Source organism: Salminus brasiliensis, chromosome 12, assembly GCF_030463535.1.
Source record: "Salminus brasiliensis chromosome 12, fSalBra1.hap2, whole genome shotgun sequence".
Taxonomy (NCBI): domain Eukaryota; kingdom Metazoa; phylum Chordata; class Actinopteri; order Characiformes; family Bryconidae; genus Salminus; species Salminus brasiliensis.
This window is the reverse complement of record NC_132889.1, coordinates 39,658,598-39,674,867: the sequence shown is the minus strand read 5'-3', so window position 1 is coordinate 39,674,867 and position 16,270 is coordinate 39,658,598. Positions and strand designations below refer to the sequence as shown.

General features: G+C 47.2%; 1 protein-coding gene across 1 annotated transcript in view; it reads left to right on the top strand.

Annotated features, from left to right (window-relative positions):
- cacng3b (calcium channel, voltage-dependent, gamma subunit 3b) overlaps positions 1-16,270 on the top strand; it is a 70,483-nt gene extending 54,213 nt beyond the window's left edge. The window contains exons 2-4 of the mRNA XM_072694125.1: positions 2,627-2,710; positions 8,950-9,090; positions 11,178-16,270. Of these exons, the coding sequence (XP_072550226.1) occupies positions 2,627-2,710; positions 8,950-9,090; positions 11,178-11,671 (719 nt within the window). The 3' untranslated portion in view covers positions 11,672-16,270. The remainder of the gene's footprint in view (positions 1-2,626; positions 2,711-8,949; positions 9,091-11,177) is intronic.

Here is a 16,270-nt window from a genome sequence, read left to right as displayed (position 1 = left end):
ACTCACTCACTCTCTAACTCTCCCTCCCACTCACTCACTCACTCACTCACTCTCTATGTCTCCCTCTTCACTCACTCACTCACTCACTCTCTAACTCTCCCTCTCACTCACTCACTCACTCACTCTCTAACTCTCCCTCCCACTCACTCACTCACTCACTCACTCACTCTCTAACTCTCCCTCTCCACTCTCTATCTCTCCCTCTCACTCACTCACTCACTTACTCTCTATCTCTCCCTCCCACTCCCTCTCTCTCTCCCTCTCACTCACTCACTCATTCACTCTCTATCTCTCACTCACTCACTCACTTATTCACTCTCTATCTCTCCCTCTCACTCACTCACTCACTCAGTCTAACTCTCCCTCTCCTCACACTCACTCTCTAACACTCCCTCTCACTCACTCTCTAACTCTCCCTCTCCTCTCACTCACTCACTCACTCTCTAACTCTCCCTCTCTCTCACTCACTCACTCACTCTCTAACTCTCCCTCTTACTCACTCACTCACTCTCTAACTCTCTCACTCACTCACTCACTCACTCACTCTCTATCTCTCCCTCTCCTCTCACTCACTCTCTAACTCTCCCTTTCCTCTCACTCACTCTCTAACTCTCCCTTTCCTCTCACTCACTCTCTAACTCTCTCACTCTCTAACTCTCCCTCTCACTCACTCATTCACTCTCTATCTCTCCCTCTCACTCACTCACTCACTCACTCTCTAACTCTCCCTTTCCTCTCACTCACTCTCTAACTCTCCCACCTACTCACTCACTCACTCTCTAACTCTCCCTCTCACTCACTCACTCACTCACTCACTCTCTAACTCTCCCTCCCACTCACTCACTCACTCACTCACTCTCTATGTCTCCCTCTTCACTCACTCACTCACTCACTCTCTAACTCTCCCTCCCACTCACTCACTCACTCACTCACTCTCTAACTCTCCCTCTCCACTCACTCACTCACTCACTCACTCACTCTCTAACTCTCCCTCTCCTCTCACTCACTCACTCACTCTCTAACTCTTCCTCCCACTCACTCACTCACTCATTCACTCTCTATCTCTCCCTCTCACTCACTCACTCACTCACTCTCTAACTCTCCCTCCCACTCACTCACTCACTCATTCACTCTCTATCTCTCCCTCTCCACTCACTCAATCACTCACTCACTCTCTAACTCTTCCTCCCACTCACTCACTCACTCATTCACTCTCTATCTCTCCCTCTCACTCACTCACTCACTCACTCTCTAACTCTCCCTCCCACTCACTCACTCACTCATTCACTCTCTATCTCTCCCTCTCCACTCACTTACTCACTCACTCACTCTCTAACTCTCCCTCTCCTCTCACTCACTCACTCATTCACTCTCTATCTCTCCCTCTCCACTCACTCACTCACTCATTCACTCTCTATCTCTCCCTCTCCACTCACTCACTCACTCACTCACTCTCTATCTCTCCCTCTCCACTCACTCACTCACTCACTCACTCTCTAACTCTCCCTCTCCACTCACTCACTCACTCACTCACTCTCTAACTCTCCCTCTCCACTCACTCACTCACTCACTTACATTTTGATGATGTTTGTTGTTGATGGTTGATGGTTGTTGATGGTTGATGTTGGTTGATGGTTTATGATGGTTGATGGTTTTTGATGGTTGATGGTTTATGATTATTGATGGTTGTTGATGTTGGTTGATGGTTGATGGTTGTTGATGTTGGTTGATGGTTTTTGATGGTTGATGGTTTATGATTATTGATGGTTGTTGATGTTGGTTGATGGTTGATGGTTGTTGATGTTGGTTGATGGTTTTTGATGGTTGATGGTTTATGATTATTGATGGTTGTTGATGTTGGTTGATGGTTGTTGATGGTTGTTGATGTTGGTTGATGGTTTTTGATGGTTGATGGTTTATGATTATTGATGTTTGTTGTTGATGGTTGATGGTTGTTGATGGTTGATGTTGGTTGATGGTTTATGATGGTTGATGGTTTATGATTATTGATGGTTGTTGATGTTGGTTGATGGTTGATGGTTGTTGATGTTGGTTGATGGTTGATGGTTGTTGATGTTGGTTGATGGTTGATGGTTGTTGATGTTGGTTGATGGTTTTTGATGGTTGATGGTTTATGATTATTGATGATGGTTGATGGTTGATAGTTGTTAAAGGTGGTTGATGGTGTAAATTAAAATCTTTTTGTGTTTGGATGTGTATTGTTTGGCAGCAGAGAGAGAGAAAACAGAAAGAAGAGGAGACATGGCATTGTGTGTGGACAGCTCTCTCTGCATGAGTTCTGTGTGTGTGTGTGTGTGTGTGTGTGTGTGTGTGTGTGTGTGTGTGTGTGCGCGTGTGCTCCGCCCAGGGGCAGTCGTGTTATTTTTGTTCATTTGTCATCTTGAGCGTGCAGCCGAGTGAACAGAGGCTGTCGGTGACTGCACACACACGCACACACACAGGGCAGGCTGCTGACCAATAGTGCTCAGTGACCTGTTTTATTAATAAGAGAAGTAAACACTTTAATGAGAATCACACTCTTCACACCCAACACTCACTACACAACATTCACACACTCTAACCACCTCCCTCTCTCTCTCTCTCTCTCTCTCTCTCTCTCTCTCAGGAACGTTTCGTGGAGTGTGTAAGAAGATTGATCATTTTCCGGAGGATGCTGATTATGAACAGGATACAGCCGAGTATCTACTGCGTAAGTGTTCAATCACACACACACACCAAAGTGTGTACCAATACATAAATATAATACACACCATTAAATACTATTTATATGGTATTATATAAGTATTTTAATATATAAAAGGTATTTTATAAAGTCAGGACCGTTTAGCTGGTTCTGTTGTTCTCTGTTTTTTCTGTTTTGTACATAGTCAGGACACACACACACACTCACACACACACACTTGTCCCCTGTGCTATATTTACCCATGAGGCCGCTGGCAGACAGTGATTATATGCATGGAGAAGGCTGGTATTGGTGAGATGGATTTCTGTGGTTGGGGTCCGGTGGCTTTTCACAGTTTTTTAGCGTTGACCCCCGTGCTTTTACCAGCTTGTAGATTAGGTGCAGTGTGTCTGGAAATTGCTTGGTGACTGAAGCTTAACACACTGGATGCATCCATCCGAGCATATCATGGGGACGGCCTGGTGATAAATCTGCCTGGCTCTCCAGCCAGTCCCGGGCCTCCCGCTGGGCCACTGACATCTTCCTCTGAAAACAGCCTCGCTGTGCTTACAGATCGGTGGTGGGGCGTCAAATCAACTGACGCCCAATATTCAGAAAGCTTAATTGAGCAAAATCATGAAAGGTGATTATTAAAAAGTTCAGTCAGATTTACTCCATCACAGAGTGAGTCCGGGTCTACTCCATCCTTCTCTATGGGAACCATTAACAATGTTCTAGCATTTCTCTGTGGGGAACCTGTTAGTTCCAAAGTCAATTTGTTTTTCACAGAATATGATTTTATATGTATATACACCCATGTGTAATAATAAACCTTCTCATTTGTATGTGATATCTATGTGCAATAATAATAATTATACTAACCACTGGTATTTTTTATATGCACATACCTATATGTAATAGCATGCCCCATATGTATAATATATAATAATACCCATAGTGATGGAGTATATGTAAGCACTGTGTGGTTTGAATTACAAGGTCATTAACCAGCTGAAATAAAAATTGCACAATCATGCTACAAGCTAAGCTAACAATGCTGACCTCCCTCACTGACCTCCCTAAAATACCCCAAACACACCTGCAGGCTCTGTCCAGTGTGGGAGTTTAGAGGCTTTGGCTACAGTTGGAGTAGCTGCTGTTGATTTTGGCCTTAGTTTTAGTGTCACTCAGTGGTGCTTTACTCTGAAACCCGGGTCTGTCCTGGCATGGCTTTTCCTCACCTGTTCCCAGTCTGTAGCCCCACCTTCTCATTATTTCCCCCAGGTGTTTCTTGTTCTTTGTTGAGTGTAAATGCTGCTTGTGTTTGTGAAAAAATCCTGGGGTGGACTTTTACTGTTTTTCTCACCTTTGTTGCTCAAACAACAAATAAACAAGGAAATCAAGCAGAATAAAACAGAAAAAACAGGCAAGCCGAGTTTTGACAGACCGGCATTGGTCAATGACATTTCAACAGTGGGGAGTTTGGGACCAAAATATCTGCTTATTGGGCTGGTTTCCCAGAAAGGGATTAGGCCTAGTCCTAGACTAAAGTTTACATTCTATGGAGAATCACCATTCAGAATGCTCTGAGGTCCAAAACTGGGCTCAATCCCTGTCTGGCAAACCAGCCATGTGGCATGTGCCAAACACAAACACATCTGGAAATCAGATTGATGATCACTCACCGTAAACCGGACTTTGAACAACACAGATCCTTTGTTTGTAAACACAGAAGGAGCGCCATTTATCTGGGCTGCCTGGTTGTGCACCCATCGGAGGACCCCAGAGCTGGAGTCCTCCCTCCATCCCCCTCTCCCCAGCATACTACTGGCACTTGGACACAAACTGAGTGAATTCAGGCACGGATCTCTTTCCAACGGGAGCCCAGGGACTGCTGTATCATCTGCCTGGTAGAGACATGGGTGTCAGTCGAAATCCCAGAACAAGCCAATCAAATCTTCAAATTTGCTGGCACAGATGGCGTAACCGGCAGAGCACTTAAAGCATGCTCCAGTCAGCTAGCTGGAGTCTTTGCAGACATCTTCAACACCTCTCTCGCTCCCTCAGTCGTGCCAGCATGCTTTAAACTGCCCTTCCTGTTCCAAAGACAGTCAGCATTACCTGCTTAACTGACTGGAGCCTCATCTGCTCCTCACTACCTACCACCCGGGACCCACTGCAATTTGCATATAGGCGGAACCTCCTCACTGACCCTCAACACTGGAGCCCCCCAGGGATGTGTGCTCAGCCCGTTCCTGTACTCCCTCTACGTCTATGGCTGCACAGCCAGACATAGCTCCAATGTCCTCATTAAATCTGCTGATGACACGACAATCGTGGGCCTGATCTCCAACGATGACGAGAAAGCCTACAGAGAGGAGGTCAGCTTCCTGCCACACTGCTGCCAGGAAAACGTCAGGAAACAGGAGAGAGTGCACACCCCAATCTCCATCAATGGGACCACTGTGGAGAGGGTCAGCAGCTTCATGTTTCACATCACTGGGGAACTTACATGGACTGAACACACCACACGGGTGCTGAAGAAATCACATCAGCGCCTCTTCTACCTCAGACGGCTGAGGAGGTTTGGTATGAACCCCTGCATCCTCAGGACGTTCTACACCTGCACTGTGGAGAGCATTCTGATGGGCTGTATCATCACCTGCTACGGGAACTGCACCTCTCAAGAGCGGGAAGCTGTGCAGAGGATTGTGCACACAGTCCAGAGCATCATCGGGTTCAGCTGCCAAACCTTCTGGATTTCTACACCAGTCGCCGTCTGAGGAGGTCCAGGAGGATTATTAAGGACTCCACTCACCCAAGCCACAGCATGTTCTCACAATTGCCCAGTGGCAGGATCTGCAGAAGCATGAAGACCAGAACCAGTCAGTTCCAAGACAGACGGTTCCACCCCCAGCCATTAGGAAAGACTTCTCCCTACCCACACCACACCTAAATTTACCCCTTAGCCCCTTGTCCAGTGTCTGTGTGTAAACAGCAGTGTAAACCTTTCAGATTATAGATTAAACCTGTACATTTGAACACTGCAGTAGTGTGTGTATAGCGTGTGTATAATGTCTGTAGTGTGTCTGGTGCATGTATAGTGTGTGTAGTGTCTGTAGTGTGTATAAATTGTCTGTAGTGTGTATAAAGTATAGTGTGTGTGTGTGTAGATTATGTATAGTGTGTATAGAGTGTTCATAGTGTGTGTACATGTTGTGTAATAAATAAAAAAGACATGCAATTATGTATGTGTGTGTGTGTGTGTGTGTGTGTTCTGAGCCCAAGCAGTGTGTGAGACCTACTGCTGATCAGAATGCAGCCCAGCAGATGTGTGTGATTAAAGCAGAGACACATAAATCCCCCCGCCGCCGTGTCACGCATACACACCGGTCCGGCCGGCTCTCCGGGGGTCTGAAGAGATTGGGCACAGATGTGTGAGCGGCGCCCTGTAAACAACAACAACAACAACACAACAACACAACAACAACCCACAGCAGGCCGAGTATTTACAAGAGGCTTTTTTAGCCACTCAGCCTCGGGAAATAGGTCTAACTCACAATGTGCCCCTGCCTGTGTGTGTGTGTGTGTGTGTGTGTGTGTGTGTGTGTCTTTAAAGGAACAGTTCACTAGGAGAATGAAACAGTAGCCGTCTCCTGAAGTCAGAACTTCCTCAGCTTCTCTTTAAATTCCCTGTTCCTCCGAAAAGGAGCAGCAGCTTCACTCTGGCACCACAGGAACTGCTGTAGCGAGGGGGCCCTCGGCCCTCGGCCCTCTGCGTGGATTACAGGAAATACAGTTCAAATATAACATTCCTGTTCGTTTCCCTCAAACTGATACACTGTGATAAAAGCCCTGAATGTGATGATGTCATTTCCTGCTAAAAGGCTGTTGTAAAAGGCTGTGGTAGACGCGGGTGGGTTTGTAGGGCTCTGTTGGAGAAGTGGGTGTAGGTGTGGAAGTGGGTGTATGTATGTAAATGAGCTGTTTTTTGTAAAATCACTGAAGCAGTGAATTGGGAATGTATGTATATTATGGGATGTCTGTGTGGGAGGGAATAGTGTGTATCTATGTCGTGGAGAATTCCAGCACACAGGCTCTTTAATGGTCTGCGGCGCCGTCCGTCTGTCAGAGGAAATAGAGCCGCCAGTCAAACTGGTTCAGGAGCACATCACCATTTCGTGAGCGGCTCACTTTCAGAGAAGCTGAGATGGGCTGGAAATGGAGCTGATACGCTCGGGTGCCTCCTCAAACCCGCCCCCCTCCCCTCTCTCTCTCTCTCGCCCCTCCCTCTCTGTATTGTATGTGTCTTAACTGTGTCCGGCTTTCCATCCTGTGCTGCTGGTGATTCAGGTTTGTGCTGATGAGGTTCTCTGTTGCAGCCCGAGAGAAAGCCAGGCTGATAACCTCGACCTCATTACTGCCGTAAACACGGCCGCACACACTGCGAGTCACACTCGGCCGGAGTGATCAAGGCCTGAACCTCACCCCCGTCCAGCAGAACAGACCAGAAGGCCACATTTTTAGAATAACAGCCAGACAAAAGCAGTCAAACACTGACTCTCAGGAAAACGCTTGATCTCATGAAACTATTCTGCTCTCCTAGGAAATACAAACAATCCAGATCTCCCAGAAAATATCATCCTCACAGAGGAAAGGATCATTTGCTCTATATGGGTTTATTACAGAAGGGTCTGAGAAGGTTTAGGTTCTTGGGCTTTGTTGGGTTCGGTGGAGAGGGCTAGGGTTTGGTTGGAGAAGGTTTGTTAGAGTAAGTGTTGTGTGTGTGTGAGTTTGTTGGAATTTTCTGAAGAAGGTTTGGGTTGGTTGGAGAATATTGAAGTGGTGGAGATGGAGAAGATTTGATGTTGGTGGGGTTTGACAGAGAAGGTTGGGGTTTGACGGAGAAGATTTGGGTTTGGTGGAGAAGGTTTGTTAGAGTAAGTGTTGTATGTGTTGAGTTGAGTTTGTTGGAATTTTTTGGAGAAAGTTGGGGTTTGGTGGAGAAGATTGAAGTTACTTGGTGAAGGTTGGGGTTTGGTGGAGAAGATTTGTTACGTAAAGGTCAGTAGCTGTGGTCTTGATGGATCAGTCAGTATGGATGGTGGAGAGGGGGAAGGATCCTCCCTCTCGTATTAAGAATGCACACATTCCAGGTCCTCCTCTTCCTCCAGCTTCTACCGTATCCTTCTGTAATTAAGCGCTCAGCGGCCACTGATCCATTTTTCAGGGATGGTGGGAAAATTGGATGATGGAAGAGTGTTTAGTCTTCCCCTGGGCACCGATATATTAATGAGGTGTGCCACTAGAGACTGCTGATTCCTCTGAAGAGTGTGATGAATGAAGGCAGAGCGAGGCGAGGCGAGGCAGAGGAGAGGAGAGGACAGATGAAGCTGGAAATGCTGACAGTCCTGACGGGATCTGTCTTCTTCTGACTGATATTATTGTTCAGTAGTTCAGGAGTTCGGTGGACTCCAATTAAATGGTGGAACTCAAAGGAGGCCTTAGCTTTGAGGGTCCGACTGGATGATGTGTTTGTTTGAACTCTGTGTTCCGCTTTGTCGCTCAGTGTTCTCCAAAAGTAATCAGACTGTACATAATAATTATTCCACTCCTAATTTAGAACCCCCTCCAGGACCGCCTGGGTCTAGTGCTAACCTGAAGAACCGGGGGAACTGAAGGATCTGACCTCTGGATGGAGGAGGTCAGCTGGCCCAGTTTTAGTCTCTGGAACCGTCTGCGGATAATTGGAGGAAAAGTGTGGGTTTTTTTGGACAGATGCCGTCCGTTCCAGAGCTCAGCTCTGTGAAGGATAAACACACAGCCGGGGGGGCGCGGGGGTTGGAGGGGGGGCTGTTTCTGCAGATTTCTGTCAGATGGCTTGGTTCAGCCGCAGGCTTCACACACTCCGTCATTAGCGTTAGCGCTGTAATAACCACAGTGTGGAGCGAGATCAGCTTTTACTCCAACAGTCTGACCACTGAGATACAGTCTGGAATGACTGCCTACACACACACACACACACACACACACGTGCAAAAGTATTAGTACACCTGCTCATTTATTGTAACAAGCACCTACAACAGCTACACCAAGACAACCGCTTACAACAGCATAGCAAGTGCCTAGGAGCAACTTGGAATACCTTAGCAACCATCAGAGATACCATAGTAACTGGATAGCAACTCCCCATTCATCAGGAAACTCGCTTTTACAGTCATTAGTAAAACATGTGTGTGTGTGTATGTGTGTGTGTGTGTCCTCAGGCGCGGTCAGGGCTTCCAGTATCTTCCCCATCATGAGTGTGGGGTTGTTGTTCATGGGGGGTCTCTGTGTAGCTGCCAGTGAGTTCTACAGGAGCCGGCACAACGTCATCCTGAGCGCCGGAATATTCTTCGTTTCTGCAGGTAAGACACTCTCACGCGCACACACACACACACACACACACACACACAGATAAACACTGGCTCCAGCACAGCAACATCAGTACACAGGTAAACTCCAGAAAGCAGCATTATTCGGCAATTGGGGACTTTCTTGCTCCTGGGACCCCCCCCCCCCCCCATTGTACAGCTGTACACATGCATTTGTTGACGAGCTGAGAGACAGAGGGAGCTGTTGACTGTCTAGATTAACTCTGATTATTGACAAAGAAAGTGTCTGGCTGTGTTGGAGCAGAGCAAACTGCGGCCCTATTGACCCGTTTGTGTTATTCTGGCCCGATAGGCGGCCGGCTCTAAAAAAACTCCATGTTAGTCCAATATTTACAGAAGATCCCATTAGGCACTGGACACACACAAATGACCGACTCAAACAGCCGTGGGTTGCATAATGAGCGCCCAGTCTGGAGACGGCTGTGTCAAAAATAACGGTACACTCTTCACCATCAGTGATGGAGCTTCCGGCGCTCTCGTCCCGTCCCATCTCATTAGCCTTGTTCACACACTCAGCCTCGCTGCAATCACAGCACACACACTTCACATTTCCCAGTGTTTTACCCCATGACAGTTCAGGTCAAGAAAGTAAAAACCCACCCCAGGATTTTGCTCCAACTGCCTCAGCTCTGCTCTGTTGGTGCAAAATCCTGGATTTTTACTTTCCGGACCTGATTCCACATTTACTGAGCTCCTCCTACAGCGCCTGTGTTACAACCCAGTAACACCCAGAAATCAACGTAGCTGAGCTGAGAGCTAGCAGACGTCTGGCCAGCACTACTCTAAAGTGATGTTGAACCAGTGACCCTCAGAACATAAGGCAGCACCAGTGGCCCGTCCGCTCCGGTGCTCAGAGTACCACTGTTTCATTTTGTAATGGGAAAGTTATGTTAACATTCATTAAATAATACCATGGCAACATCCACAAACTTCCTAAAGGCCTGACGCCTTTCCATAAAGCAGTCAGCAGCCGAGTCATCAGAGCGCTGCTGCCTTCCAGACCTGTGTCCAGGCTCTGCTCTGATTCTCGAGCGGCCGAACCGAGACACGCCGTATGTTCTGTCCCATTGGGTTTGGTTTCGAATGCGTGCTAGCAAATTTGTAATAATTTACCCTGCGAGATTAGCGGGAGGATAAAAGCAAATTAAAACGTTTCTAATTGTTCTTATTTTCCTTCTTTCCACTCGAGTGATGAGGAGCTGCTCTCCATTAAACTTCCTGTTTAATGACACGGAATGATGAGTCACAGCTGCACAGAGTGCTGTACAATAACCTCTTTCTCTCCCTCACTCGCTCTCTCTCTCTCTCCCTCTTTCTCTCTCTCTCTCCCTCGCTCTCCCTCACTCTCGCTCTCTCTCTCTCCCTTTTTCTCTCTCTCTCTCCCTCGCTCTCCCTCACTCTCGCTCTCTCTCTCTCCCTTTTTCTCTCTCTCTCTCTCTCCCTCGCTCTCCCTCACTCCCCCTCTCTCTCTCTCTCCCTCACTCGCTCTCTCTCTCCCTTTTTCTCTTTCTCTCCCTCTCTCTCTCTCTCTCCCTCGCTCTCCCTCACTCTCGCTCTCTCTCTCTCCCTTTTTCTCTCTCTCCCTCACTCTCGCTCTCTCTCTCTCCCTTTTTCTCTCTCTCTCTCTCTCCCTTTTTCTCTCTCTCCCTCTCTCTCTCTCTCTCTCTCTCACTTTTTCTCTCTCTCCCTCACTCTCGCTCTCTCTCTCTCCCTTTTTCTCTCTCTCTCTCTCTCCCTCGCTCTCCCTCACTCCCCCTCTCTCTCTCTCTCCCTTTTTCTCTCTCTCTCCCTCTCTCTCTCTCTCTCCCTCGCTCTCCCTCACTCTCGCTCTCTCTCTCCCTCTCTCTCTCGCTCTCTTTCTCTCTCTCTCTCTCCCTCACTCGCGCGCTCTCTCTCTCTCTCCCTTACTCGCTCTCTCTCTCCCTTTTTCTCTTTCTCTCCCTCTCTCTCTCTCTCTCCCTCACTCTCCCTCACTCTCTCTCTCTCTCTCTCTCTCTCTCTCCCTCCCTCACTCTCTCACTCCCTCTCACTCCCTCTCTCTCCCTCGCTCGCTCTCTCAGGCCTCAGCAACATTATCGGTATAATCGTCTACATATCTGCTAACTCCGGGGACCCTGGTCAGAGCGACTCCAAGAAGAGCTACTCCTACGGCTGGTCCTTCTACTTCGGAGCGCTGTCCTTCATCATGGCGGAGATGGTGGGCGTGCTGGCGGTTCACATGTTCATCGAGAAGCACCGCAAGCAGCGCGCCAAGTCCCGCACCGAGCTCATCAAGAAGTCGGCCTTCAGTCGGATCCCCAGCTACCGCTACCGTTTCCGCCGCCGCTCCAGCTGCCGCTCCAGCGAGGCCCCTTCCAGGGACGCCTCCCCAATCAGCAAGGGCGGATACACCGGCCCGGCCGCCGCCGACATCTCCATGTACACGCTGACCCGAGACCCTAGCAAGGCCGGAGTGGGAAACCTGCTGAACTCGGAGAGGGAGTTCCTCCAGCCACACAACTCCAACTCTAAGGACTTTAAGGATGCAGCGAGCCGGAGAACCACGCCCGTCTGACTAGCTGCAGCAGGAGTGATGCGGGGTTTAGGGGTGAATCCAAGCACAACTGAAGTGCTGTGGCCAAGACGTTACGACCGGGGACTTGAGCTGGACGCCCGCAGCAGCAGGGAGAGTAGACTAGCATGCTAGTAGACCATGCTAGTATGCTAGTAGCTAGACCTGCCAGAACCCCTCTTCCTATAAGAACATGTACACTGGCAGTCAAGAGGAATTACTGAGGGGTCTTTTTGTCCTCACTCAGAAACACCAATAAACACCATCAGGAGTAGACGCTAGGCTGGGGAGGGTTAGGCCTTGATGACCACCTCACCCATTCTCTCATACTTAGTGGCAGTGGTGGTTCCAGTAGAAGGAAGGTCCTCCTTTCTTCTGTATAAAAACATGACAACTCAAAACCACACGAAAGCTTCAATTGTTCTTGGGTTCTCTATATGTAGGAAGAAGCTTTTATAGATGGTTCTATATAGAACCTTTTAAAATGGCTTAATGTAGCACTGAAAAAGGGTTCCACTGCTGTTCTGAGTCAAATAACCCTTTTCAATACTGTCCCCACATATCTGCTGAGAGTGTACGTGCTTCAAAAAGCGTTCTCTGAAGGGTTCTAAGTAAGTTCATGGCTCAAAGAACCATTTCTTAAAATGTTCTATATAGCACCAAAAAGGGTTCCACTATCATGAGGAAAAGCTCTTGTAGATGGTTCTATATAGAACTTTTTAAAATGGTTTATGTAGAACCAAAAAGGGTTTTGGTACTGTACACATCTTTGTGCTGAGAGTGTACACTATTCAGAAATGTTCTTCAGGGGTTCTTAATAAGTGTGATGATTCTGAATAGAACCATAACAGCTCCAAGAACCATGTGGACGTTTAAAGGGTTATTTTCCTGGTGTAAGGGTTCTTGGGATGGGTGGAAAATCGTTCATTATAGAAATGTTTAAAAGTGGCTCTATATAACACTACAATGGTTCTATTTCTGTTCTTCAGAGAACCCTTTTTACTGTACATTTTGCTAAGTGTGTAGACTCTTGAAAACGGGTTATTTGAGGGTTCTTAACAAAGGGCAGTGGTTCCATATAGAAACGGGACAGCTCAATTAACCATTTGGGAGCTGAAATGGTTCTTTGCCTGGGTAACAGGTTCTTGGGATCGGTGGAAAATGTTTCTATATAGAACCTTTTTAACCGTAATTCTATAAAGCACCAAAAGGGTTCCACTGTCATCACAGGTCAAAGAGCCCTTTTCAGGTCTTGTTTGAGTGCGAGGTTGTGATGGTTGGGGTGTATTGTGTAACAGGATGACGCAGCAAGAGCCAGAATGTAACATCAATCTGTGTAGAACAGAATTAGAGCTCTGCAGAACCTGAGAACCTGTTCTCCTCAGAGTCCTTGACCTCTAGAGACCCTTAGTTATTGTAGGCCCTTGGTTCCTAATGCAGGATCTAGTTGAATCCGGACTGCATTCACAGCAGTGGGGATTTCCCCCGTCGTCAGCAGGGCTGAATCTGAATTATGCGGCGGTGTTGACTCTTTAGTACCTCTTTATGGGATATTTTGGGTCCTTTCTTGCGGTTCTTCTGCGTTATTTGGAGGATAAATCCCTTTCAACAGAAAAAGCGGTCATTTTGTCCTCTGAGTGATTCCGATTGGCTGCCAGCGTACGAATATAGATAGTAAATGTTAGATCATTGGTGCTTCCTTTTATTCCTCATTTATTTCGAGTGGGTTTGTTTTCCAAATCCAACACGTCCCCTCCCTCCCTCGCTCCGCTTGAGTGGGCGAGCCAACTCTCCTCTCCTCAAAGTCACTCCGACAGAAACTGCCATTGGAATTCATGAACTGTAGAGATTAGCCCAGTGAGACTGTGAGAGACTCAACCTTTCCAAAGCCCCTCTCTGTGGGAGTGAAGGGGAGGGGCTGCCGGGGGGCTTGTTTTTGGGATTTCTGTTGTTGTTTTTGTTTATTTTCTGACAGACAAACTGACCTGCTGTCCCCCTCCTGGCCTTACGGACAGCTGCTGGTGAGTGCCTCGTCACACTCGTGCGATTGTAAACAGCAGCGTCGGTTTTTCTGTCCTGGGCTGAGTGTGTTAAACCCCACCCTCAGTGCCATCGTCTCCAGGTTCATTCTGCACACACACACACACACACACACACACACACACACTTATATACACTTACACACAGCTCCTGGCAGGGGCGGATTAAGCAGTTCTGGGCAAAGACAGGAACAGGGCCTAAATATTCTACAGTATTTTCATTCTCATTCATTTTCAGCCCAGTTTAGTATTTCCAGTCCCATCACTATCTAGAACCCTCTTATCACACAATCCTACACTAGGAGGGTGAAGCACAGTCTTCCTCTGAGACACATGAAGAAGGTCCACCACATTTTCCCAAACTGCCCCAAACAGTGATGTTCAGCGGTCAGAGCTCCGGGCTATTGATGACAGGGTTGTGGGTTCGATACCCGAGCTTGGCAAGCTGCCACTGATGGGCCCTTGAGCAAGAAACTTCACCCTCGGTGTGTGTGTGTGTGTGTGTGCTCATTGCCCCTAGTTCACTAGTGTGTGTGTGTGTGTGTTCACAATGGGTCAAATGCGGAGGACACATTTCGCTGTACAGTGCAGTGACCGATACGTCACTATAACACCACTGGAGCTCAACACGCTTAGAGGTGAACGCTAACTACATCCACCCAGACCCTGAGACGACAGGATGAGATAAGATGCTTTTATTGTCATTGCACAGTGTACAACAGAACTGTGGAGCAATCCGGCAGTGTTTACACGTACAATACAGACAACATCTAATCAAAAAGTAGAAATATAAGCTAATTATTTAAAAATGTTTGTTATTTTTAAACATTTTATTATAAAATAATGTGAGTGAGGCAGCAATGAGGTAGTGCTCATGCCCTGAGTTATTTAAAGAAGACATGGCACTGATTATAATCGCACAGTTTATCCTCAAAAACAGTCAAAAAAAACTAAATGAAATGAAATACTGTCACACTGTTTGTGTTGTTTTCACTGGGTAAAGCTGTTTAAGTCTGTTAGTCCAGGCCGTGACGGTCCTGCAGCTCGGTCCGGACGGCAGGTAATGTCCAGGGTGAGACGAGTCTTTTAGTATGTTTAGTACGTAGAGCGAGAATCAGGAGATAAACTATAAGACTAAACTAGAACTGAGAAAAACTCACTGCTGGACTCAAGTGAAGGTATTAGTGTTTAAAACACTCAGGAAAGTACAAATTCACTCTGTATAAACGACTACGTATGACATTAAACTAGCTAATCAATAAAAGCAGATCAGGAAATGATTTGTATTATTTAATGATAATATAGCCATTCATATGGGATAGTGTTAGAGCCATTCAGACTTAGATCTTTAGGTAAATTAACATCTGTGTGTATATATATATAGATAGATAGATGCCCTTGGATATTTGGGATCCTTCACTTCTGGGTACCTCTGGATTCCAGGGAACATTGACTTCTGGGGACCCTTGGCTTGCTGGGACCCATGACTCCTGAGGGCCTTTGGCATTTGGAGCCCATTGACCTTTGGAGACCTTTGGCTCCTTGATGGCTCTTAGTTCATTATGCCTTGGTTCTTGGAGGCCCTCTGGTTTATCAGAGTCCTTGACTTCTGGTGACCCTTAGCTATTGTAGGCCCTGGGCATCTGGGGAACTCGGGGGACCTTAGCTCCTGCTAATGGCTCTTAATGGTCGTTAGTTCTTTAGCTCTTGTAGACCGTTGGCATCTGCAGGCCATTTGCTCCTCTGGGCCCCTTGGCTACCTGGAGGCCCTTGGTGATCTTCTTTGCCCAGTTTCCATCCCTGCCACCAGGTCACCATCACCCTCTTGTCCACCTCCCAGTCAACTGCATGCCATCCTTCCATTTCCACATATTTCCACATCTTACACTCCATCACCCACCACTTTTATAACAGGGTTATAAACACTTGCTATTAAACCTCACCTTCTGCCCACCTGAGCTCCTGGTATGGCATTGTTTCACTATTGTTAGAGAACGGGGGTTCCGTTGGTTGGTTCTCATCACTCACAGTAGGGGGTTGGTTTGGGTCCCTTGTATCGAAACGATTAAAATTGTATTTATTATTACAGATAATCTTATTCTCACAGTTGTAACAGATTAGTGAGTGCCTGCTGAGAGTAGACTCCATTCATTTTGTAGAGTTCAAATAGAAACGGAACATTTTAGAGGTGTTCTCTGTACATTCAGAGGAGGTCGGGAGTCCGGGGTGGACTGAACAGTTTTCCAGACAGCAGCAGCAGCAGTTTGCAGTGTTCACCGAGGAAACCTGAGCGTGTCCTCCGTTTAGGAGACTCCAGGGCCTCACACACTCGGTGGAAGGATCACGCTGTGATGGGGTGAAGCCCTCTGTCGGCTCTTCGGCTTCTTAATCTCTGCCACAGTACAAGTACAGAACGTCCTACAGAGCTCATAAACTGTGAGAAAACGCTACTGTAGCGAAACTGAACGCAGCGTAGAGTCATTCAGTATGACGCCGCTAACCTCTTCTGACAAGTACGACTATATGTGATGTAAATACAGAAGTATAATATTACTACAGTACT